At 39.3% G+C, this 27130-nt stretch overlaps 1 protein-coding gene across 1 annotated transcript in view; it reads left to right on the top strand.

Moving 5' to 3' along the window:
• MAP3K5 (mitogen-activated protein kinase kinase kinase 5) overlaps positions 1-27130 on the top strand; it is a 212684-nt gene that overhangs the window by 105715 nt on the left and 79839 nt on the right. The window contains exons 9-12 of the mRNA XM_077144113.1: positions 5398-5557; positions 8290-8443; positions 17999-18106; positions 25418-25467. Coding sequence (XP_077000228.1) covers positions 5398-5557; positions 8290-8443; positions 17999-18106; positions 25418-25467 — 472 coding nt within the window. The remainder of the gene's footprint in view (positions 1-5397; positions 5558-8289; positions 8444-17998; positions 18107-25417; positions 25468-27130) is intronic.

Raw genomic sequence — 27130 nt, 5'->3', positions numbered from 1 at the left:
TAATTAGAATAGAATTTATGCATCTAAAGTTAATTTTAAAACTCTGCATTAGCTAAAGCTCCTACTAAATCATGCTCTTTTCTTGAGCATGAGGCTACCTTTTGTTGAAGCTTCCATGTGGTCAAAGGAAATGGTGTTGATTTGCATATGTAAGTAAAGCAGTAATGCAGTGATTTGAAAATATACTTATTCTATATTCTCATTTTTAAGCTAAAGGTGGATTATGATTGTCAGCACACTTAGATTTGAGGAAATGCAATTAATATAACTTTGTAAAGGAAATGTATTTTGAATTTCATTCAAGAAGAACTCAATTTATAATACATGTAGAACTTGCATGTCAAAACATATAAAGTTGAATTTAAATTTTTGGAAATTGCAAAACCTACTCAGACCTAAAATATGATCGGACAATGAATTTTTAGCAACTGTAATAGTTTTTAGGCTTCTAAAATAGTGTCATATATACTCTAAATTTTATGTTCTATAATGAAGTGGCAGTTAAAGCTCACAAATTTAGATTCTACTCAATCATAAATTGTGCTCATCAACATAGGTTGACCTAAAGTTGATTTTTAGGTGACAAGGTGGGACAAAATTGATTTTCAAGAAAAAACAGGTTGGCTAAATAAATGTGTAGTGTAACATAATATTAATTAATAGTATAGAGTAAGCCTAACTCATAACACCTGGCATATTCTAAATCTCTACAACTTCATTATTTTTCTAAATGCTATAATTAGGTTTTTCATAATTTGCCTCTTCTCCCGTTCCTCCTGTTGGCCCCTGGCAAACATATGAATTATTCTGAATTATTGAGTTCTTTTAAAATCAGTCTTTTCTCTATGAAATCTCTTCGTTAGATAAAGTTTAAAATTTTGATTTCTTTATAGTGGTAGAAAATTAAAGCAAAAATGCTGAAAAGATGAGTAGTTAATCTGAAGCTTTCTAAATGTATTATCTTAAGTTTATGATCTCCAGTGTAAGAAATGTTTCTTTCCTTAGACATCATGATCTATTAGTTCTGTTTGTCCAAGGTCATAAGTAATTGCTTCGTGGGTCTGTGCTGTACTTTCCCAGTCTTTTGAATCATCATAGGTGTTCAGACTGCTTAGAACTAGGATTTTAAAACACAGAACCACAACTCTCATTCTCATTGAGAATCTTGATTGAGAAACATTATAAAACACAATGCAAAATCCATCAGCCAGCTCCCGAAGGTGAGAACATTCTACAAGACAGCCTTCCTAGTCTCTCCAAAATGCCAGTGTCATTAAAAAACAGTGTGGGAGGGTTGGTTAGATTAAAAGAGATGTAGAGATATTAAAACCCAAATACAATGAGTGATCCTTGATTCTATTTTCTTTTTTTAAAAGATACCAGAGACGTTTTTGGAACAATTAAGGGATTTGATTCAGGACTGGATATCAGATCATATTAGGGTATTATTGTATTTTTGTTAGGTGCAGTAATGGAATAGGATTTGCAGGAGAACATCGTCATTTTTCTCAATTATGTGCTGGGATACATGTTACGATATCTGTAATTTATTTTGAAATAGTGTGGCAAAAATGTTCAGAGAAATGAAGAAACAGCAAGATGTTAACAATTGTTGAACATATTCATGGTTGAACATAATCATTGTGATGCTCTTCCTAAATTTAAGTATGTGTGAAATTCTTCAATCACCCCAGACAGTAATGTAATCTCCTTCTTGGCTTGTTGATCCAGTGGCATAAGTAACCCAAAGTGACCAGGTGGCAGTCTTAGATTCCAGTTCAATGAAATCATTGTTCTTTCTCCTGGTCAAGCACTCCCCCTTTTGAAACTAAAACCTGTAGACCAGCAGAGCTCAGGGTCGCAGGGACAGGAAGCAAAAATTTTCATATTAGATCACTAGGAATAATAGTGAGTGGTGCCACTCCCATTTCCACCCCTTGGTGCCTGGACCCATGGATCCTGGCTATGGGAGAAACAGCACCATACAGCGGACGCTGATTCAGAGCATATACAGCTTCCTGGAGAACATTACCCCAGCCTTTCAAGGTCTTGCCACCTAGTTGGCACTGTAATTGAGCTTTCAAAAGGCCATCCCACCGTTCTTTCAATCCATCTGCTTCTGGATGATGGGGACTATGGTAAGATCAGAGAATTCCGTGAGCAGGTGCCCATTCCCGCACTTCATTTGCTGTGAAGTGTGTTCCCTGATCAGAAGCAATGCTGTGTGAAATACCATGACGATGGATAAGGCATTCTATAAGCCCACAGATGGTAGTTTTGGCAGAAGCATTGTGTGCAGGGAAAGCAAACCCATATCCAGAGTATGTGTCTATTCCAGTTAGAACAAATCGCTGCCCCTTCCATGATTTAAAGTTACAAAGATGAGAATTCAAACTATCACTTACAAGCTCCATGACCTTAAACAAGCTTTTGAATCTCTCTGGCCTTTGTTTTCCTCTCAGCCAAGGGAGATAACCCACCTCCTGGTGCTGCTGTGTGGATTAGAAAGTGAACATTTTCAGTGTGCCATCCCCAGTGCTAGGCAATTTGTAAATGTTCAATGGAGGCTTTTTCCAATCAGGCAGCCTTGAGTCTAGTATCTACCACAAAGCGATAAAGATATGGCTGAAGGTAAATGATTGAACTATATTAAATACTTGTAAATCAGCCAGGTCTTATTAGAGCATTGTGAAGATTTAAATGGGTTCAACGTTGTATCAACAGTGTTTTCGTTTTTGTCCATTGACTCAAAGAAATTGTAGTTAAAACTGCAGTGACATCTTATTTATTGCTTTTACATTTACACAAAAATTTTTTAAAGAGAAAAATATTGCACTGGTAGGGACTTGGCAAAAAGATGTAATTGGATATAGGCAGTAAGTGCTTTAAAAATTTAGCCCTTTTAATCAAGAGCCTTCAAAATGTCTGCAGCTTGGAACAAAATATATTGCTGCATATGAAGGTCTATCCTGTGGAAATAATCTTAAATATGGTACAAATTTTATATGCTGAGTTGTTTAATCCTATATTCCTTTGAAGAGGGAGAGAAAGAACTCCTAAATACTAAGAATTAGAACTGTATAAAGGTTACTATCTCCTGGTAGAAACAGCTTTCATACATCACATGCAAAGAATAGAAAGGCCAATTAATGAAAGAAATACAAGCGTATGGAAAAATATCAATTTCAGTGTTTAAAAAGGCAAGTATTCTCTTTTTCTCTGGCAAATTGATCAGGTGTCCACATTGGGAAGGGTACAGGCAAGAGGTTGTTGTTGATGTCACTGGTGGGTGCATAATTTGGTGCATTTCCTAAGGACAGTTTGGCAAGATGTGTCAATGCTTCGAATGGGCACATCTTTTGCTTGTAACACTTTTAGGTGCGGTCATTAGGTAATCATTAAGCAAGTGTACACAGCTCTGTGCATAAGAATGTTTATGGTGATTAAAAACTTGACTGTCAGTGGCATTTGGGTAAATAAACTGCAACACATCCATATACTAAAATGCTATTAGCCATTAAAAATGCGTATCTCGTCCAAATGCTGAAGAACTTTAGTGTCACAGTCAATAGTCAGCTAAAGCCCAGGCCGAAGCCAAACATCCCCAGTGGAGAAATTCTGGGGTGCGAGAATGCATCTGAAATTGTATTTTTAAATCTATAATTGTAATTTTACTGTTAAACATTTTAGCAGCCAAGGTTTAAAAGCAGGGCCAGGCGGTTCCTGGGTTCCCTGTTTCACACGTGTGAGACAAGGAAGAGGTGCTCGTTCTCCGCTGAGGGTGGAGGAGATGCAGTGTGTTTGTCATCTCATTTTCCCCAGGCCCTTTTCTTCTTTCCTGCATACTTGCTATATAATTTTTTTATGTTCAGATAGAAGATCATGGATGTTACTGCATGTGCATTTGGAATTTTTTCATCTTGTGACATTTTGAGGAGGTAAAGCTGTTCTTTTTCAATTTATTCTGCCACATGGACTTTTTCCTGAAAAACTCATGGCCTAAATGAAATTATATAATTAAAAACAATCTAAAAGCTTTAAAAGATTTTCTTGTTTCCTTAAAAATATGCTTATTAGGGGTAGAGTTCTCGCCTGCCATGCCAGAGACCCAGGTTCCATTCCTGGTGCCTGCCCATGAAAAAGAAAAAAAAAACAAAAAACGAAAAAAACTTATTAGAGAGGTCATCTCGTGATTCTCAGGCAAATGTAAAATGAACATGTATAAAGGTTTTTACTTAATTAACATGGAAACCAGTGAGAGGATATGACCAGTTCAAACAACATTTAAGAATCTAGAAAATTCACAGACAATTTAACAAGGAAATGTTAGGATAAGATTTCTGAGTTAAATGAAGAAACAAAAACTGGCTTATATCCAACAAGCCGTAGCTTTTAGAGATTATCTATTCCACCAGACAGAAATTATTTGCATCTCTGTTGAACAAAAATATGTAAGTTAAAAAGTAACTTCTCTAGGTCTGGGTGTTTAGTAAACTGTAAATAGCGAGATAAACTAACTACATTTCTCCTAGATAGTTTTTGGTTGGCCTTTGCCAATGTATGATGTTGAAATGATATGTCCCCAGCTTTTTGCCTTATTTCCAAATTTCAAATAGCTTTTCTGACAGTTTAATGTTATGATTGTCAGTACACTGAACAATTCCATGAGAATATATCCTTTGTGAGCAAACAATTTTTCTGTAAGACAGAGTAGAGACAAAAATTTAGTATCTGAAACCTAGAAACACCAAATCTAAAAAAGTCAAAACAGTAATGAAAAAGAAACAAAATTGGGGGACTGACATTACCTGATCTCAACACTTACTATAAAGCAGCAGTAATCAAGACAATATTATTTGTCAGTCTTGTCTCCTTATTTCTTTAATTTTATGACGATATAATAGTTGTTTTTGTATATAAGATTCTCATTAATCTTTGTAGTCTTTTACTCTTGCAAAATGTACACACTGTACACATTTATACTTCAACTGACTGATAGAATTTCAACATATAAAACACATAAAGTCACTTCCCTTCCAAGTTATTTAACAATCTGTGATATGAGAAAGAAGGAGGTTCACAGTGGCATGTATAGTATTATCGCCTTTTAATTTATGCATATGCAGACATACACAGAAATACTGGAACGATGTACATCAAAGTGTCAGTGGCACTTATTACTGGGTTTGCAAATTATTGGTTAGTTTTCACTTTCTTCTATGCACCATTCTGATTACAATGCCCCCCTTTTTTTTGCAATGAACTTAAAAGACTTTTATAATCAGAAAATTAATGCAGTCCTTTTAATCTGAAAGGAGAAGATGAAAGCTTAAGAAGACGTGGGCTCTGACTGTCCTTTGTATGTTTTTAACATTCTGTTTACTGTTCAATTTTCAGGGGTGAAGCTAAGCAGCCTTCTTGGTAAAAAGGGGAACTTGGAAAAACTCCAGAGCTACTGGGAAGTTGGGTTTTTTCTGGGGGCCAGCGTCCTGGCCAGTGACCACACAAGAGTCATTCAAGCATCTGAAAAGCTCTTTAAGCTGAAGACACCGGCCTGGTACGGTCATACTTTGCTGTGCTACAGATTTATACATCAGTCATTTTTCACTTATTCTTATATAATGTTCTATTCACTGAGCTGACAGATTGTTATTTACTTATTAATGCAGAAGCTAGAGGAAAATGTCATGTTTATAAAGAAAAGAAAATATGTTGAAGCTAGATTCTGATGACTTCGGATGTGGTGCTGCCTGCTGGCACAGAGCAGCCTTTCTGTGCCCCTGAGTAACCCACCTGCTCGATGCGGGGATCGTCCAGTGAACCCTGCAGAGGCTGTGCATCTTTCATCTGCCAATCTAACTGGCAGATTCACCTCCAGGGACCTGAGGCCATGCTTCCATGTCAGTTTTGGGGGAGGGGGCTCTCTCCAACACCTGCCCTTTATCTGCTTTATAATCTAATCTCAGTTTTAGAATTCTGATTTTGGAATTTTGATTTTCATTTCTTTTTACTTAGGGATTAACTAACACATTTGGGTATTTCCTATACATGTCTGTTTTTCTGATTTCTAATTGTTGTTAGAATGGAACCAGGTCTCATCACTTTGCAGTAATTGGAGAGATGAAAAAAATTCCATGTGCATGTAGGCCCATCTTGGGAAACAGTACTAATTTTATCATGCTTTGTGTGTAATGGTTGATGGTTAACTGTAAAAATTTTAAAAAGTTAATCGTAGGTTCCTCAGAAAGGTTAGCAAAATTACCAGTTGACTTGGCAACTGCACGCCTTTGTATATACCACAAAGAATTGAAAACAGAGCCTCAGGTACTTGTGCACCCATGTTCATCACTCCAGTATTCATACAACAGCTGAAAGGTGGAAACAACAGAAGTGTCCATCAACAGGTGAATGGCTTAATGTGGTCTGTCCATGCAATGGAATATTATTCAGCTGTTAAAAAGAGTGAAGTTCTGACATATGCAACAACATGAATGAACCTTGAAGACATCATGTTGCATGAAATAAGCCAGACACAAAAGCACAAATATTGTATGCACTCACTGATAGGAAATAATGAGATTGTGCACATAGAATCAGAAAGTAGATTAGAGGTTACCAGGGGCTGGAGAGCGGGAGGATGGGGTGCAGAATTTCGGTTTGGGGTACTGGAAAAGTTTGGTGATTCATGGTGTTGAATGCAGCACAAAATTGCCAATGTGATGAGTGCTGCTAAATTGTATACCCAAAAATGGTGAAACTGGCAAATTTTATGCTATATGTCTTTTACCATAATTTAAAAAATATTTTTTTTAAAAAGTTAGCCATGACATAGAGAAAAGCTCTTGAGGAACCGGCCACACTCTCTGGCTCCCTCGGTGATGCTGTGGCATCCTTTAGGGTGTCACCCGTGGGTGTCATCTTGCTAAGAGGCAGGTCTGACCATCCCCTTCCATGCAGAGCCTGAACTCATCAGAGTTAAAGCCCATTTCTGTGGCCTGGCAGACTAGGTGTGCCCTTGGCCACTCCTGCGCCATCTCTGACTGCACCTCGGGTCAGCACTCCAGACACCCTGAACCTGCCAAGCTGCGACCCCAGGCCCAGCTCAGAATGTCCCTGCCAGTGCCTCTGCCCTCCTGGGGACCACACACACGTCCCGACCCCTGCAAGATGGACCCAAACGCAGCCCATTCCCATGCCCCTTCCTTCCTGTGGCAGTGGCTCTTTGGTCTTATCTCTATGGGCGTTGATTGTGTGACCTTTTTAGCTGCATCTCTATTTAGCTGCACCTCCGTCGATGTTTATTTCGTGGTATTAGAAAACCTTCTTCCATTTTGCTTCTGTGGGACCTGGGGACAGGGCCACAGCTGGCAAGATCCCCTCCTGGGGGGGCATTTGGCCACTGATGGTAAATAAATGATGCAGCGAACATGTCCCTTACATCCAGCCCGCCTTTGCCCTTTTCCTTCTAATACGCTTTCTCAGTGGCTGAGGAGCCTGAAGCTCTGAGAGCTTTGGGATTTGGGGATCTGCGTCCTCACTGGCTTCTGTTAACAAGGAAGCAGACACCATTTTATGCAGCAGTGATTGCAGCAAGGCGGTGCTTCAAGTTTCCACGACCTTGATGTTTCTGGAATATTAAGGCCCCTGTTTACAGTTCACAGAGTGCTCACCTATCCATGACGTCACGTAATTATCTCGCCACTCATTTTCCTTTGAGGCCCCATCTATCTCACTAGGTTTAGGATATTTGTATAAGCCGAGGTGCTTCTGTGCAAAATAAAGATCTCTTATAAAGGCACCATTAAGGGGCAGTCCAACGGTGGCTCAGTGGCAGAATTCTCACCTGCCGTGCCGGAGACCCAGGTTCGATTCCCAGAGCCTGCCCATGCAAAAAAAAAAAAAAAAAAAAAAAAAATCACCAAATTAAAAGGTCTATTAGGAACACTTCCTCAAGGAAGCCTGTTAAAAACAAATGCATTAACCACTTCCTTGAGTACAATACAGGCATTCTCATAAAAGTCATATTTGAAGTAGATGTTCTGTCCCAGTCCAAGTTATGGATGCCCTCTGAGCCTCAGTTTCTTCCTCTCTAAAATGTGGCTAAAACAGCCCACCTTACTGAACTTTTGTGAGATTTGAATGATATCACCATGAAAGTACATGGTATGTGACAAACAACGAGAAAATATTTGAGTGTGTCATTGTTAGTGCCAGTTTAAGGTACAATTAGGGAAGAGCACATGGAAACAGGTAGTTCTCCATGTGACTGTCCTATCTTTTAATTCTTAGGTACCTCAAGTCTATCGTGGAGACGATTTTGATATATAAGCATTTTGTGAAGCTCACTGCAGAGCAGCCTGTGGCCAAGCAGGAGCTCGTGGACTTCTGGATGGATTTCCTGGTGGAGGCCACAAAGACGGACGTCACTGTGGTCCGGTTCCCGGTGAGTGATGCCTCCTCGACCCTCAGCGCATGCTCGCCTCGTTTCTTTGATTAAAGAGCATCTTGCCCTGGGAATGTAACGGTCTTGGGGTTCTGATTTTCACATTCAGTCATGTGGGAAACTCCAGTTTTCTATGCCTCGGTATGCTTTAGCTCACTTTTAAAAATAACCTCTCAGAATCAGAGAAAGGAGAGTCATTTTTATGTTTTTTGCCCTGGGATGTCTATCATTTCTCTGTGCTTCCCAAGCCCTGGAGAGCTTGCCTCTGGGTTGGCTTAGGAAGTCAAGACAGCTCTTTGGGCCAGATGTTCAGGGTGTTTGTAATCAGTATTGCAGCTGTGATAGCATCGCATCAGGGTCATCACCGTTGATGTGGTGACAGGTGTCAGGTCACCATCCGTGGCCTTCGGTTTCCACCGCATTACCCATGTGGAGTTACATGGAGTGTCCCCTGTCACCGCTTACGATGCTCTTAGACCACGAGAAGGAATTATTTGTAGGTTCTGGTCTGCAACTCATTTTGGCCAGTCTTTAGTGGACCTTAAATATATGCATATATTTAAATGCATAATATGCGTGCACACACTCACACACGCACACACAACAACCTACTGCCCATCCTCTCGGCTGCAGCTGTTCCCATCCTGGCCATTCTTAAGAACTGTCTGAAGCCATGTGACTTGGCCTCCAATTCGAAATTTGCTGCCTGCTCCCACGTGTACAAACTTCTTCCCACGTCTAAGTGGCGCCCTCATGTTCCCCATCAGTCTTCTGGTCTTAATCGTCCATATTCAGTTGTGGTGACAATCCTCAATTGTTGTCAAATCTTTTCAGTTCTCCCTGGTAGGTTCTTCTGGTCCATTTAAGGAAATCTACTGCTGGCTCTTTCTTGCCTCTTGTTTCTGAATGAAGCCTTAAGCTCAGTGGGGTCTTTAATTGAAAAGCCTTTGAAACTAAAACACCTCACTTTATTTTCTAGCCCAGAACGGTACAGCCTAGAAAAATACCCACTTTAGAATGAGCTGGCAGCTCGTCTTCAGCTGGTACGTTGAGTGAAAGTAAAAACGGTGCAAGAGAGCAGGGAGTGCCAGTTTTGAGCTGACTGTTGACTAACCAGAGAAATGGCTGTGAATGGAAATCACTCATCTTAGCTATTTCAAGCTAAGTTAACTTAGCTTAATATGAATTCATCTGCTGTAATGTAAATGGGTTAATTTAAAAAATAAAGCTAGAATTAAGAGAGATGTTAGGATAATCCAGGAATAACCTTCAGTGAAAAAGATTTCCTTAAGCAAGAAAGGGACCTAAGTAAGCCCTAAGGAAAATACTGATTTTGTTTCATTTTAAAAATAGTAATTTTTATTCAGTAAAAAATGCCATAAAAAAAACCAAATAGGAAACTGCTAGACAGGATAAAAATACTTCATGCAAATATGGCCCCAAAGTTATTAATTTGCTTAATATGCCAAAAACTCCTCCAAATTGATAAGACAAGAAAAAATAGAAAATGGGAAAATCATATGAAAGGACAGTTAACCTCATGGGATAGTGCAAAGTAAAATGAGACTACTTTTTTTTTGCCCATTGCACTGGAAATTTTTTCAAGTTTTACAGTAGCCGGCAAAGGAATGGGGATGTGGGCCTTTTATAGATTCCTGGCCATGGGAATTGCTGAATCTTTCGGGAAAATCCTTTAGACAGGAAAATTATAGGACTGTGTTGGGATTGTGGGAGACTTCAACTTTATATGCAACATTTATTTTTCAAAAGTTTTGGAACAAAACTTTGTGGGTGGCACACACATAAGTGTTTGTTTTATTTTCCTACATCTTTTAATTTTAAAAAGAACAATAAGAACATAATTTGGCAGTGCCTGATAAAGTTGAAGAGTGTATGTTAGGCTAGCAACCCGACTTAGAAGAATGACTTTTACCCTACAGAAATATAGCCAACAATTTTCTAACAGAGCCTGGAATGATTCCGCTAATGTAAGTGTAGTTGCATTTCAAACGTCATGCAGCAGTTTAGAAGATTGAATGAGTCCTATATGTATAGTCCTGTAAACATACTTAGGGTATGGTTAGTTTTTCTTAGAATTCCATCTCCTACTTGGAACTTTGTGGCTTATTTTGGGGCTCTTTGTGTAAAGACTAAAATGCTGTGTTCTCCTACTCTCTTTTATATGCTACTCCCACATCAGAATTCATAACTCAGGTAAAAGACTCTAATTGCTTTTTTGTTGCTTAGCAGAGTACAAAATTGCAGTTTTCCAGCTCTTCTTAAGTTGTATTTTCTTATGGTTGCTTTTTCTAATGTGAATCCTAGAAAATCTGATATATCAAATGTATATGGACTAGGAAGTTCCAGTGTAATGGAAATTGCTTTAGGATTAGCTGCTTAAATGTTTTCTTGCGTTTGAATTTTGATCAAGAGCTGCAGAAATTGCAAAACTGCCATCTAAAAAAAAATAGCAGTATGGAGGATATTTTATGTCAACATAGAAGGTAGTATATTTGGGCAATTATTGCACCTTTTAGTCCTGCTCTCCTAAATACTGAAGACATTTACCCAGAAGAAGTTTAATTTAAGTTCAGTAGATTTCATCCAAAAACCAAATTTTCATCAAATACCGAACTTGTAGTTGTGTTTATTCAAAGTAATTTTGATAGTTTTTTTTTTCCAAAATGAGCTACTCAATTAGATGTGAACAATAAATCCACCTTGCCATACCATGATATTTCCTTCCTTCGTTAGATTTCCAACTGATGTTCCAGAAAATATGGGTCCTAAACAGCCTGGTGCCAGAATGTACTAAGAGAAGTTGTGTCTGCAAAAGAGGAGCTTAGAGATGGCGTCTCCCGTCATTTTTTTTCAAATGTGTTTACATTTTTTAAACTTTTTATTTTGAAATACTTTCACACTTCATAGGACAGTTATAAAAATAATATAAAACCCATATAGAGAACTCCAAGCTACCCCTGCTCTCCCCGTAGATAACCAGATCTACCAATTTTAACATTTTGCCACATTTGCCATATCACTCTATCATCTGTCACCCATCTGTCCATCTGTTCGTCCATCCATCCACTCATCCATCCCTACATCCATCTATTGATGTGTCTATTTAATAGTCCATTTGATGGGCACTGGAGTGTAGGTTGCATTTGTCTTTCTTTTTGAAAATTTAATCCTGCCATGTACATTTCCTAAGAACAACGGTATTCACTTATATAACCACCTGAAGTGCAGTTATCAAGTTCAATATTGATATAAAGCTTAAAGTCTGTATTTCAGTTTTTTCATATGTCCCAGCAATGTCCCTCTGAGCCTTTTCCCCTCCCTTGTTAGATCCATCCAGGATCATGTATTACATTTCACTGCGTTGCTCCTTTCCTTGTCTTTACTTCCCTTCCATTCCCTTTCCTTTCCCTTCTGTCCCACCACCTTTATGTAGTTATTGTCATAATTACATGTTTATACATTATGAGCCCAAACCCACTGATTTTTTCATTGTATTTTACTTATGCATTTGCCTTTTTGATCCTGTAGGAAGTAAAATGTGGGGTTAAAAACTAAAAATACAATAGTACTGGCATTTCAGTTTACCCAGGTCATTACCCCATCTGTAGATCTTTATTTCTTCATGTGGCTTTGATCTGTTGTCTGTTGTCCTTTCCTTTCAACCTGCAGAACTCTCTTTATTCTCTCTTATAGGACTGGTCTAATGGTGACAAACTCCCTCAGCTTTTGTTTATCTTGCAATGTCTTAATCTCTCTTTTATTTTTGAAAGACAGTTTTGCCAAGTTCTTGGGTGGCAGTTTTTTGCCTTTAGCACTTTAATATGTCTTTCCCACTGCCTTCCGTGGTTTCTGATGAGAAATCAACATTTAATCTTATTGAGGCCCCTTGTGGGTGACAAGGTTGCTTCTCTCTTGCAGTTTTCAGAATTCTCTCTTTAGTTTTGGCATTTGACAGTTTGATTATAACAGCATAGTGTGGCTGTGTTTGGGTTTAAACTGTTTAGAGTTCGTTGAGCACCTTAGATGTGTATGTTCACGTTTTTCATTAAATTTGTGAAGTTTCCAGCTATTATTTCTTTAAATATTCTCTCTGCACCCTTTTCTCTTTCTTCTGCTTTTGGAACTCCCACAGGGCGTGTATTAGCACACTTGATGGTATCACAAAAGTTCCTCAGACTCTGTTCACTTTTCTTCGTTCTTTCCTTTTTCTCTTCCTCAGATTGCATTATTTCAATTGTCTTATCTTCAATTTGTCTGTTTCTTTCTTCTGCCAGTTCCAACCTGCTGTTGAACTCCTCTATGGGATTTTAAACTACTGTTACTGTGGTCTTTGTATTCATCTGTAGTTTTCCTGATTTCCTTTAGTTTTTTTGTCTATATTATCCTTTCGTGTTTGGAGCATATTTAGGACCGTTTTTTAAGTCTTTGGAATGTTTAAGTCTTTGGATCAGGGTGGGGCCTCCTCATCATTTTTTAAGTCTTTGGAATGTCCCTCATTGATGACTTTGAACACTTTAATCTTCTCTATGTTTTGTAGCCTTTTTTTTTGAAACCTGGACATTTTTATATTTTAGTATGTTGTTACTGGAATTTGGACTATGTGACATCTGTTCCTAAAGCTTGTATCTAGCTAGTGTTATATGACAGAGCTTTCCTTGAATGCCAGCAGCTAACTAAAAATAATAAAGAAGGGAGAAAAGAAGAACACCTTACCCAGTCTTTGCAGATTTTCTTATGCTGGTGCTCTCTTTCAGATCTTATCCGTACAATGAGTTTAGAGAATAGATCCAGGTCAAAATGTAAGAGCCTCCCTGACCTTCTCTGCACCTATATCTTGTCTTGAGTATGTGCTTTGTGGTCCTAAGAATTCCCATGTTTACTTGGATAGGAATGTCCCCTCTTCCCTAGGAAACAATTGCCTCGTGGTCCTGGGCTCTACACTGTTTGTCCTACAGCAGACAGTCCTTTGCCTCACACAGCACAACTTGTCTTCCCTCCCACAGCATTCCCTAAGAGAACTCTCTAGGCTGCCTTCTGCATGCAGGACAAGTTCTGGGATGGCAAGCCTTCAGGCCACCACCAGACTGACTGACAGAAATGTCTGATCTGCAGACGTACATGCTCCCAGTTGTGCTTGAGGGTTTCTGTTTCCTTTGGAACTGGGATGAGGGATCCACCCTGGGAGTGTGGTTGGGTCCACACAAGGCCAAGATATTTTGGAGGAGGGGCCAGTCATGGTGCCCTGAGATTCGATCACTTTTAAGTAGCCTTTTCTTAATTCGATGCTCCCGTAAGTGAGCTTTTTAATTAGAATTAAAGAATTTCTTTCTCAAAGCTCCAGAAAATAATTAAAGAACTAATTCTGTAATTAGAATTAAATTAATTAGAACTATTCTAATTTATTGGTGGACATTTAGGGTGTTGCCAATACTTTGTTATCATAAATAATGTTGTATTGAATAACCTTGTACATGGGTGATTTTGCACATGTGTATATATATATATATATACACACACACACACACACACACATATATATATATATATATATATATATATGTAAGATAAATTCCTGAAGTGGATTGATTGGTATTGTCACATTGCCCCCTATAAGAAATGTATCAGTTGACATCCCAGCAACACATGAAACCAACTGTTTCCCCATAGTAGTCTCCATTCACACATCTACTTTTGCTAAACTGATAGATAAAAATGGTATATTGGGGTAGGTTTAAATTAGTATTTCTTTTATTATGTGTGAGATTGTGCATATGACTAAGTTTGAATGTTTGAAAGATCACTAGTATAAAATAAAAAAAATAACCTATCGCTGACATTTAAAAATAAAGGGGGGGGGTGGCTCTTCAAGGCAGGCTGTGAAGGAATAAATGATATTAAACTGACTCTCTTGCTATAGAAAACTATAAAATCAGGACAAAAAATATAAAACAACTCTTTGCAGGCATTGAACAGCACTCATCTCAGGGCTGCACATCTTGAGATGGGGAAGGCCTTCAGCGGAGCCTCCCATTCACTCTCCTGCTTTCCCTGAGGTCATTTCCTGGCAGGAATGTGTAGGGAAGTGTAGCCCCGGGCAGCAGCAGCATTCCCCTTGAGCAGAGGAAGCAGAGGTCAGTATTTGGAGCCCAAAGACAGCTGCAATACTGGGGGCAGGGTATTAACATAGGAGCAGCAATGAAGAGAAAATCCCAGGGTTCTGGCTGGGTGTTTTCCTTTTACTCCAGGCCAACTCTTAGATTGTGCGAAGAATGACTAAGCTTCTAGGAGACCCAGCAGAGAGCCACTCTTGGAAGGCAGAGAGCAGAGCAGAGATTCAACATGAGGGAGATGTTGGACTTTGGGCCTAGCTAGGATGGAGATACCTTGGTGAATACTCCAAGTGTTTATTGGAAATTGAGATAAGCTCATGCCTAGGAGTAAGGGCAAAACTAAAATAGACCCACTTATAACAAAATCTAAATAAAACTTGGCCTCAAAAGGATCAGAGTAATACCCTGATAATAGAACTGCTGACCAGGAAAAGTACTCAACACCCTGGGAAGGTGTAATCTAAATCCTCTACAATGTGTCATTCAGATGTCCATTAATTAAAGATTACTAGATATTCTAATATCTTCATTACTAGATAATGAAGAGCTAAACTAGCCAATAGAGACAGACCCAGAGGTAACCCACATAGTGGAGCTGGCAGACAAAGCCTTCCAATGACTGTGATTAGTATATTAAGAAAACAGAGGAACAATAGACAAAAAAAAATGGGTGAATAGATGGAGTACTGCAACTGGAAAATAAAGTCTATATTTAAAAGGTCAAGTGAGAAATCAGGAGAGCTCACATAAAAATCCAGGTTTTCTATTACTCTTGAAAAATTGAAGGGACTGGCTGGCACTTTGTGATGGATTCTCCGAAAGCAACAGTCTGAGACAAGTAGCTGCTGCCATTTTGGATGTTCATTTCAGTTCTGTCCACCCCTCTTTACTCATTTACCTTTCCCACTGGGTCTGCCCCTCAAAATTATGGGAATTGCTGCCACAATGCACCAAGACAAGGAAAAAGAAAAGAACTCTTGTACCTGTGGTGCTGCCTTATCTGGTGTAACTCATGAACTTAGGGTAACAATCCCTGGGGCTCATGATATTGAAGTCCACGATGGGTCTTGACTGGGTTTTGTACAGTGAGCCTTATCTAACTACCATCTACTATCATTCTCATTCCTCCAAGAAATAACCATTACACTGGGCAAAAAAAAAGAGAGACAAACGTTGAGGAAATGATTTGAAGGATCCCATCATTTATCACTATTTGGGCTCAGTTTGATTTGTTATTTTTCCTCACTCTCTTTGCATATTTTCTTTCCTTCCTACATTGAAAGACTTGGAGGTCATCAACCCATCTCCAAGTGTCATGAGAGAAGAAAAGTGTAGGTTTTTGAAAAAATATAGATGCTTGGATGTGTGACTCTAATAAGTGTCCACTGAGCAGTATACTTCATAGGTCTGGCTGTCTTTCTTCCTGCTTCAGATACATGAAGTTAACAGTTCATTCTTACTTTGGCCAATAGGAAAGACTAGAAATTAAAAGCAGGAATATGTGCACTCCTAACCGAGTTACATTTAACTGTGTAGTTTTCTCACCTTCCTTTTTGTTCCTGACTTCCTGTGACCTCTGTAAAGCATGCTCAGCGTTCCTCCTGCCCTGTCATTTCAAGGGCAGATCAAAGGGCCCCAAATACTTTCGACAGTGATCATGGCCACCTTGTTTTATTCCCGGGCTCAAGATAGGAGCACATAGTTCAGATTTTATCTAATAGAAATATTTGAGATGACAATAAAGACATACTTTCAGAAGACAGGAGCTATCTGGTGCCGTGATTTTCTGATGTTAAATAGTGCACCCACATAACTAGGGAATCAGGACAATTCTCATTTTTCAGGGTAGAAGGTAGGATGCTTTTTGGGGAAGCCCATCTGTTTTTCCTTCTTATTTGTTTTAATTTCTCAGACAATGGTGTACTTAGATTTGAGAATGTTATTTTTATAAAACTTGAATTGAAAATTGATTGATCAGTACCACTTAACTGTATTGTTTGAGATTTGGGCTTTGATTTGCCTGGCAAGTGAATATATCCCTGGCTCAGGTATTTCCTTTTGGGTTCTTACTGTGGGTTTCTTTGTGATGTATCCTATCCTGTTTGCTTGCCTAGAGCCTGGTCAATAAGGTTTGAACCCTTGAAATTTTACATACTCAAGGAATAAAGAAAAGTTTGATTTTGTAGTCCCCTTTTCCTAGTTCTCTGCATGTTAACTTAGATAAATTTACTGTGAGTAAATACATTGGTGTTTGTGGTTTATGATCCAGAATCAGTTTTCTCAGTCCGATTCTTGTGCCTTCTAGCTTAGGCTGCACTTGTAGGCTCTAATGTATTATAAGGCTGTAATTCCTTGTTGAAAGAGCCTTCAGAAAGTTTTTTTCTACCAATTTTATTTTTATTTGGAAAGCCTGGTTGATTTAAAATTAGTTCTAAAAGGTAATTTTCCTGATTTTTAAGCAATGGAGTAAAAAGGACTGTTCCAGTTTCTTTGATGGCTAAATATTGGCTTTAAAAAAAATTCCTATTTAAATTTGCATAGGAAATCTGGGCGAGGTAGGTACTTTCAGCTGTTTAAACAACCATATACAAACGCAGCACCTTTGGCATCAGGGCATGTACGTTATTTTGTAATTTGCACCAACTATGACACGTTAGTAATAATATAATATACCATGCACTCTTCTGATGAAGATTCTGTACTCCTCCCTATTATACCCCTCATATATCTCCAAAAATAGGAAGGGGTTTTATTTTTCTCTTATTCTCTTACAAGTCTAAATGGATCATTGTTGAAGATGCCAGTTTTATCTTGAAGACGGTGCAAAAGCATTTATTATTTCATATAGCTAGGTTCATTTCTTTGGTTTATATATAAAGCTTTTTCAATAATAGCCAAAAATCATTTCTAAGTCCATTTACATGGGTATGAGAACCGTACTTCTTAACTATGAAAAGGTGTGATAGTAGAAATCTGAAAATAATTATGTGACAGTCTGTCTAGGGATTCTTGCTTTTTCTTGTCTATGTACAGAATTATTTGTTTTACCACGGTTCTGCCTTTCCCTAAAACATTTATATTTATAGAAACAGATTAGGTTTTACATGATAAAGAATAAGCTATCAGAAAAAGTGTTGGTAGGGTCCCTTGTAATAGCCAAACCAATATATGGATTTCAAAAATTTATTTCCAATTTCTTTAGCAATAAAAGTGATGTATTAATGTACATCATGACAACCAGAAAAGACCATAAAATGCTAAAAGGACTCATAGGAGTGGCAATGATCAGAAGTTAAAATGGTTTTACTCCAGCCCCTGGCCCAGAGCCTCAGCAGTTAATCCCCACATGGGTGTGTTGTATTGTTGTAGCAGCTGTATGTGGTTTATGTCACTAATCTACGTTTCTCTGCCTTATGTTTTCAAGGTATTAATATTAGAACCAACTAAAATCTATCAGCCTTCTTATTTGTCTATCAACAATGAAGTCGAGGAAAAGACAATATCAATTTGGCATGTGCTTCCCGATGACAAGGTAAATTAAGCAGTCGTGAAGGCGAGGACCTGGGTAGTGAAGGACCTTCCACCCTTCTAGCGTTTACGTATTCCGGAAAATACCTGCATTTGTTAAGAAAAAAAAATCATCTATGTATTTATTTTTGCATCAATTCATTCTGTGATATAAAATTTGTTACATTTGGGTTATGACTTTCACTTATTAAACAAAATAAAATTGAACTATTTGGATTTCCGTTATGGATGGCGTAACCATCCAGAGTACCCACATTTGGAGTATTTTTGCTGGTGTTTTAGAAGTTCATGTTATAAATTAAATTATGTACCAGTGAACTGATATTTAAACTATATGATTTTAAAGGTGTTCAAAAAAGGTGTTAAAAAGGACCCTTGTCAGAATAGCACCGCTTATAGGGTACCACTGCCACTGTAAGAGTGAGCGTGCCATTTCTCTGGCTATATAAGGAGTTAGCACTAGCTCAGTGTGCTAGGTACAAGACAAAACTCCTGTCTTCAGAAGGATTCTAAACACTCGTTTGATAAATCTTTCCATTTCTCTTTTTCCTCAAGTTTTAATTCGTGTACAAATCGCCCTACTTAAAAGTAGATAACTAACTGTTGAGGGCCTGAATTCAGTCCAGGGGATAAACCACAAAAATGAGAGGTTTTCTTACAATGCAGTTCGTTTTTTTTCTTATAATCATCTTTCAAATTACCCTTATAAAATGTCTTAAACATTATTCATTCACTCAACAGGTACTTTTTGAGCAGGGACTCTGCATGGCACTGGTTAGGTATGGGGGGACATGGCTGGGACCAAATCAGCACATTTCCTGCCCCTGTGGTGCCCACCTTCTACTTGGGGGGACAGTAAGCAAAGAGGTAAAATAGATAGCTACATTAGATGTCAATTAAGGAAAATGAAGGCAGTAAAGGGAAGCAGGATTTATGATTAAGGTAAAAGGGTTGCAGTTCTTTAAAATAAGGGCTTTGAGTCAACAGACCTTATACAAATCCCATCATTGCCTTTGGGCAACTGCAGTACCCTTGTCTGTAGAATGGGGTAATAATAGTAATAATAATAATACCCACTGAAAAAGAATGAGATAACGTAAGTTGAGTGCTTTGCATGGAGACTGGCATGTAATAAATGCTCAATATATTTTAGCAGTGGTAACCACAGTAATAAGTCACTGCAGTGTACATATCCCATGGGCTCACAAGGTCTGTCCCCTAACCTTTAAACCCCAGGAATCTAACCCTGCCTAGCTCTTTGTCAATATAGGAGTAATCAATTGGAAAGTTTTTGGTGTTGTGTTAGGGCACAACATTGGCTGTGCATCAAAAAACCATCTCTGGAGATTTTTAGGAATACAGGTGCCTTGAGCCCCAACAGACCTACTGAGTTGAAATCTTCAATACTTAGAGTGGAGCTCAGGCACATGCCTTTCTATGAAGATATGTGTGTGATTCTGGTATTCAGCCGAGGTTTAAGAGGGGTGTAGGAACACCATGTTCCCAATTATAGCAGCTGGAGAAGAGTCGCACACGCATGACTCTGGGGCTCAGCCAGCTCCTGGGGATTGGTGTTTTTCAAATGTAGTTCCCTGGAACCAGCAGCCTTAGAGCCACCTATGGTTAGAGTGCAGATTCCTAGTCCACATATCAGGCCTACTAAAGACAGTCTCAGCACTGTACGGGAGCCACCACCTTGGAAAGTTCCACAGGAGGTTCAACCCAGCATGCCAATAGTCCAACAAGAAGAACAGCCAGGGCTCTGGGAAGGAAAGACCCTTCAGATGGCAGTCACAGGGATCCCACAGCTGCCAGGCCCTATAGCCTCCATTGGAGTGGCAAGAGGTCACCTGTTCCTGGGACATAGTTTCTAGCAAAATCTGATTCTCATGCTTCAAGTGAGTAGATAGAGACTGAACAATACCCTGAATACATTTTTGTTTGCATTATAAACTTTTATGTGTTTGGATGAATGTGTTTGGATAAAGTTGGTCATGTTAAGTCTCATAACAGTATTTTAGCAGGTGTAACTCTAACTGGTAACATGATGTTGCGTGATATATACAGTAAAGACAGTCTTTCCTCAACACCAAGGCTATGTCATGGCAATGAGAAATACCAGTAGAGTCTTTCAAAACTGTGATCTTCCTCCCGGTTCATGGAATATTGCCCTCGCTAGTACTTTTACAAAACAATTCTGGGGTGGTTGCACCAGAATTCTAGAGGCACCCCACGAATAGCTGTTGTAACTAGGGATACTCACTCAGCAAGCCCCAAATTACACTTACCAGGACTTGTAGTCAGGAACTACGAAAAACAAGTGATTGTTTTTTCACTCTTAGGATTATCAGTTATTCAGATAGACCTGAGAAAATCACATTTCATATTGACTTACTCATAACAGAAAACTTCCTTGATAGCAGGCTTTATGGTAGACTTTTCAGCTGAGACTTAGCTTTCCATGATACTCACTTTGAGAAAAGTGAAAGATCTTGAAAGGAGTCAGGGTCCAGCAGCCCTATCAACCACATTTCTAACCCAGAACTTAAACTTCTCCCGGACCATCATGCCACACCCACAGAAAAAGACTATTGAGATTACCGCAGAGCAAATCAGTCTACCAGCATTTTGTGAGTTCCTTGGGCCTTGCGAGTATACTTGTTTATATGGGCTCTTGGGCTGTGGCATTCAGATTTGCGGAGTCCTGAGGGGAGTTACATGCAAGAAGTAGGACTTGGACTTTGACTGTGGGTAGGACTTGAAGAGGTAAATGGGAAATGGAAAAGAACTCAGGTTACAAGAATAAGACAGAACTTGGACACAGGCACCAAAGTGATAGGAACTTGGGATGTTGGGGTGCTGTGAGGACATATGTTAATGTGGTGAGACCATGGCTGGAGACACAGGGTGTTATAAAACCATAGAGGGCTTCATGAACCAGGAAGAATTTGGACATATGTTGGTCAGAAGCTGGGCCACTGAAGTTTCTTTAAATCTGCGAAATAGCTTACAGGCAGAATAGAGTATTATTCAAGAACATTGGGTTGGCATCCAGTGACTCAGGTGTGAAGACTAACTTTATCTCTTGCTTGGTTTGTGAATGGACATTCAAACTCTGCCTGTCTCAGCGTCCTCATGTGTAAAATGAGAATAACTGTACCTCATGGAACTGTTGTGAGGATCAAATGAGATAATTAATGGAAATAGTTTAGCACCACGCTCCACCAGTGGAAATGTTGGCTTTTACAGCCCCGAATACTGATCTGGCCTTGACTTCAGGGTTCCAAGGTGTTGGAATCTGAAGCATCACAAAGGAGGAGGTTAGGGGAACCAGCCAGCCAGGAGCAGGTGGAGGCCCTAAATGGAGGGATGAGATGGTGACTGGAAGGGGATGGTCATTTGGAAAGATAAATTTATGACTTTCCTATTAATTAAGAGGAATTAAAAGGAAGGAATGAGTGTATAGTGATTCAAATTTGCATTTCATTGACAGCAAAGAAAAACCAGAAATATAGAGGAATCATTAAAGAATTTCATTTTGAACTTGTTTAGTTGGAGCTGATGCCCTGGCTCCAGGTGGAGCTGTCCAGAGACATAATGGAGTATAATCAACACACCTCTCTATGTACATGCTATTGACACAGTTTAAAGGTACATGGTGTCTTATTTACATTGTTTGAAAGCATATGCACACATGTTCTCAAAGACTGAAGCAGTATAAGCTATAGAACTAAACTATATCAGTTATCCAGTTGAAAGCTCAAAAACTAGGGGAAGAAGGTAGCATGATTAGAAAGAGCAAGGTTATCCAAGGACACTTGAAAGCAAAATGGGCTAAAGGAATTAGCGATTAGTAAGGCTGAGAGAATGAGCTGAGAGCCAGAGATATTTGGAAGACAGAAAAATGCAGAAAGTAAGCCAGAGGTGTTCCGGAAACCATCACTCCTTGTTTGTTGTCATTATCTCCCCCTTCCTGGAGGATTTTCATTCAACAGAGTGAGCCTTTTACTGAATCTCTCCTGTTTTGTGATGATTGTGGTGATAATTTTTATACTATACTAAGGGAAGTAAATATATTGTGATACAAATGAGTGATCCAGGCTGTGAATTGTCCAGCTTCCATCTTCACCATCTTTTGATTAAGGAGAATTACATTTGCAGTGCCCCACTTCCTTTACTGTTAAAAAATTCTCCTTGTTTTAAGAATGTAAGCTTTCTTAAACGAATCTGTATCTATTTTGAATTTATGTCAATCTCTTTGCAGCCCCTTGTTCTATCTATAGTGTATTCACCTTCATTTTCTTTGTTTTAAACTGAAGTGGTACAAGTGGAATAAGAACAAACAATAAGAACAAGAAAACTTCATAATTATGTTAGTTTTTAGAAACTACTATACCTATAATTAAATAGCATAACAGGTTTGATAGGTCTTATGATAAATAGGAAATGGATTGTGTCTTAGAATACTTTTTAAAAATTTTGTAAATTTAGTGAAACAACAGTGCATGTTGCTTTCATTTCTGACACTTATTTCTTCATTCCCTCTCTCAGCATTTTCATGCTGAACCATGGAAAGGACAGTTACATGCTTTACACTGCAACGTACTTAAATTCATTCTTCAAACTCATTATACTAATTCCCATGAGTTCTGGGGCTCCTAGAGAGTTACTTGACATACACAGCAAAATTAAGTGAAAGCCCCACCTCTCAATAGTTCGTCTTTTGTTGAGTGGATACTTGCCCCTTAAAATACGCTAGTTCTACTAAAAAGTCTGCATGTGTTTCAGATTGAGGAAGAGAGACATAGTTTGCAAGATCTTTTAGGTGTTCCTAGTTAGGGTTCCCTTCTGAGGATTGGAATTTGAGGCTCCCACCCCTCCTTGGTGCTGAAGTCCATCTCGCAGTTCAAGGTCCCCAAAGGTGGACGGACAGAGCTTTATGTACTGCTCCAAGGAGGAGGGCCAGGTGGCCGGGCCCAGCAGAAGCTAAGTGCTCCCTCTCCTCCCTCTCCCAGCCAGGGAACACCCAGGAATTTTACAAAGGGGGCATATTGACCCCCGATTCTAGATCACTGTGATATGCTGCTCCCAGCCGTCAAAGGAGCTCTCAGCTACAAAATCCCAACTAACAATGGCTAAATGAATAAGAAAATGCTGTTACCTCCTGTTACGAGAAAACCAGAGATGGGGGTCATTCTGGGGGTGATTTTGGTGGCTTAGCTATGCCAGGCTTCTGAGTTGGCTTCTCCCTAATGCTCTTGGTTTTCTTTCATGGCCTTAAATAGCAGAGCTCCCTGGCAGAGACGGCACCCAAAGGGCGGGTCAGGCCATCCCTCAGTACCGAGAGCTGCCCACACACCACACCCAAACCACTCACTGGCCCTGTCTGGTGCAGACAGATCCATTTTCACCTTACCTGAACAGCCACCCAAGCCTGAATCACTTTCGCTTTTTGTTGACAAGGGAGCCAGATGCATGTTGCCTGGGTCACCGGCGCATCTGCCCAGGCGGCTCAGTGGTGACCACATCCCAGTGTTTGGCACCCGGCCGGGCCCCAGGCTCAGAGGCGACCCGTTCTGAGAAAATGGTGCCTCCTCTGAGCCCATTAGCTGAGCATTGGCTTTGGGCTGGGCTGATGCTAACCTGAGCTCAGCCTCTGGCCCTCCCTTTGCTGCTGGTCCCCAAATGGGCCCCCCAGATCCTAAATTATCTGTGGGCTTTGTGTGGTGAGTCCGAGAACAGGGCTGTTGAAGATGGATTTTCCCAGCAGCGTCTTGTGGCTGTTTGCCAGTTGCTGAGTTTGATTGCTGGCTGGCACACTCTGCCCTGCCAGCTCACTCAGCCCCATCTCCTGGTCCTGGAGATGGCCTTAGAAAGCTGACAAAGCTGCACTGTCTGCAAGTGTGTGGAAGTACCATCTGCAGCTCCTGGGGGCTTTGGTTTAGAAGTTCACCTGGGGCCAAAAGGATTTAGAAGCTACTTTGCAAATTACCAGCTGAGGCTGCAGGCTCCCCCCTTTAATCTAACTCCCTCAGTATTCTGCTCCAGAGACCCAGGTTCTCTAGCATCTGCCTCCAGCCTCTTCCCTCCCCAGGCTGCATGTGCTGCACGCTTTCTTGTGTTAATCCAGGGCATTTCACTGTGACCTGATTGTTTTGCATGGAAACTAGAATTTTAGCAAATCTCCTTCGGTGATGAGAGGCTCTAGTTTTATTATAAATTGCATGATCCTAGCCAAGAATTCGGGGCTCTGTACATAAATTGTGGCTTTTTTAGTTGCTTTGGCCACGTGGAGAGTCCCAGGCTTTCATTACCCATTTCACTTACCCAGCCAAAGACCTCAGCCTCCTGGTGAGATTTTAAGGGGATGGGAACTAATCTTGTTTTTCCAGTTGTGTTATATTTGCAGAATTGAATTCAGTGTGAATTCACTGTGAGAAAGTACTTGCTAAATCTGGACACAAGAATTAGCTACTTTATTTCTATGTAAAATATGTATTCTATTAATTCTATGTTGTGGTCAGACATTTTTATAAGGAATATGATCCATCTCGTAGTTTATTTAGATACATGTAAACTTAATCCTAATTTTAATGCAGTTGTAGTAATAAACTCGGAAAATAAATTCCCCAGTATTTCCATCATCACCTGTAATCACCTATGTTTATAAAACAGTAATCACATTTTTAATGTTCAGACTTTTTTAATATGCTTAGTTTTGTACTAATTAGGTAACAACACATTGTATATTGTGTATGTGATGGACAATTTACACGTGTGCAGGCTCACATACATACTCATGCTGTTGTGTTCTGAAGTCAGGCCACCATTTCAGCTAGAATATTTAACTAGAAGCAATTCAGGCGTAAGCAACTCTCTTTAAAACCTTGCAGAAATTGTATTGAAAGCAATGCTTTTGTTTCTCAGGAAAGAAATATTACCTGACTATAATAATTTAATTACCTTCATCACTGGGTGTTTTTTTTTCCCTAGAAAATTAATGCAGAGCACTTATTAGGTTAATCTGCTAAAAATCAAGCATGGGGATTTAATAAAACTAATTCTTATAGGCTCTTTTGGAAGCTGTTCTATCCTCAGGATGCATTAAAATGCCAGACTTATTAAGCCCTTGTGGCTTGAGAAAGAACTGAAGTTTGCACCCAGATAATTTGTTCATGAAAAATTATACACTGGGAAAAATTACCCTGTGTATATTATTAAAGAATAATAAAACAATGTTATTGTTGCTATTTTATGTTATTTTCCATTTGTATGACTCAACAACTTTTGTTGCTTTTCTTCTCCCGTGTTTTAGAAAGGGATACATGAGTGGAATTTTAGTGCTTCTTCTGTCAGGGGAGTGAGGTAAGTTTCCTTGCTACATTTTGTTTCCTTCAAAGATAAATTTGTGGGACACCCATGGCCTGGAAAGGGCGTTTAACCAGGATTTTTTAAATGCCAAGGACTTTAAGAATCCTTCTGTTGGTGGCAATGCCCAGCCTTCTTCAGTCTCACTGTCTCCATAATGAAAATATTTGCAGCAGAATTTTCGCTATTGGTCAAACCTCTGAGCTTGTCACCTACTTAAAATATGATGATTGAGGGGTCAGTGTGAACCCTGGACCAGAATTAAAATGTAAGTAAAAGTGAGCTGTTGAGATGTCAGTTTATGTTTAAGATGGTTTCAGGTCTTTTTTGGTATATCAGGATATAATCTCCCCTTGAGTGGATCCAAAGCACACATCCCTTCTCCCCAGTATTGTCCTGTAGTGAGTATGAATGAGCCCAAACCACAGGGAATTCGTTAATTTTTTATTTTCCTTTCCCTAAAGTCACCGTCTGTGTTGCATTCTCGGGATTACGGTGGTTTGCTCCAGTTCCACTCAGTTCTGATGTTGCCATCGTAATGTCAGTGGCTCAGAAAATGCCATTTCTTGGGATTTAGAAATGAAATTATTTTTCAGAATCAGGAGCCAATGATTAAACACTTGAATGTTTGTTCTACCTGAGTTCAGGCTAAACCAGCAGTTGGAAATTTCAAATTAAATTAGCTGTGCTTGCTACTCTTCATCCCCACATAATAGAAGTGAGAGAAAACAAAAGATTTCTGCAGGTCAATTGTGCAATATCCTGTTGCCCTTGGAATAATGGCAGTTGGTTTTGTTGGAGCATGAACTGGTAGAGCTCTGAGTCATTGATAATTGGAGTTTGCCTGGGAAAACCACCTGTTACCTCATGAATAATGTGAGCAGAAACAAGCAAGATTATGGAGTGACTCATTATATATCTTTCCAATCGATGCCTTCTCAAATAAAGTTGTACTCTCAATATTTAATTTTTAAAACTAGGCATTAGTAAAGTACTTACCACTTATTGCCGCATTCTAAAACAATCCATTTAGAAAAGCATGGTAAATATGAATTTAGTTTTATCATATCTCTCTTCCAGGAAATTAATTTGCTTTAATTAGGCATGGCGCCACCACTTTACAGTTGTTGTGATTTAGAACTTTCACATAGACTGACTCCATGTGGCTATTGCTGGATAAGGTATTGGGAAACTTGAGTTTTAGTCTGTGATTCAAAGAGCGTTAGTTACCTTTCACTGGCTTCCTCCTCAATAAAGAAGAGATGACATAATATGGAAGAAAGTCCAACTGGATCAGCAGTTTCTTGCATCATCTCCAACCTGCTCAGCTCAAGTCCGTGGGCATGTATTGAGCACCAGCAGGGTCCTAACGTTGCATTAAGAGTACTGCTGAGAACACCAGAGTGCCTATGTCGGGAGCACTGTTCTCAGTGGGAAACAGACACTTAACAATAAGGGCAATACGGAGGGAGATAAGGAAGAAGATGGAGGGAGATAAGGAAGAAGATAAAACTTGATGGACGTATGTTCAAAGAACAGAGGTGCAAGAGGAAGGCTTTCTGTTTAAGGTGTAAGTACAGCAGGAAGAGATGGTAAGGTCTAAGTTTGGTCCTAAATAGAATTTCTTTAAAAAGGAAAAAAAAAATGGTCATGCATTCCA

The sequence above is a fragment of the Tamandua tetradactyla genome, chromosome 25 (genome assembly GCF_023851605.1).
Source record: "Tamandua tetradactyla isolate mTamTet1 chromosome 25, mTamTet1.pri, whole genome shotgun sequence".
In the NCBI taxonomy this organism is placed as follows: domain Eukaryota; kingdom Metazoa; phylum Chordata; class Mammalia; order Pilosa; family Myrmecophagidae; genus Tamandua; species Tamandua tetradactyla.
This window is presented reverse-complemented; position numbering and strand designations above follow the sequence as displayed.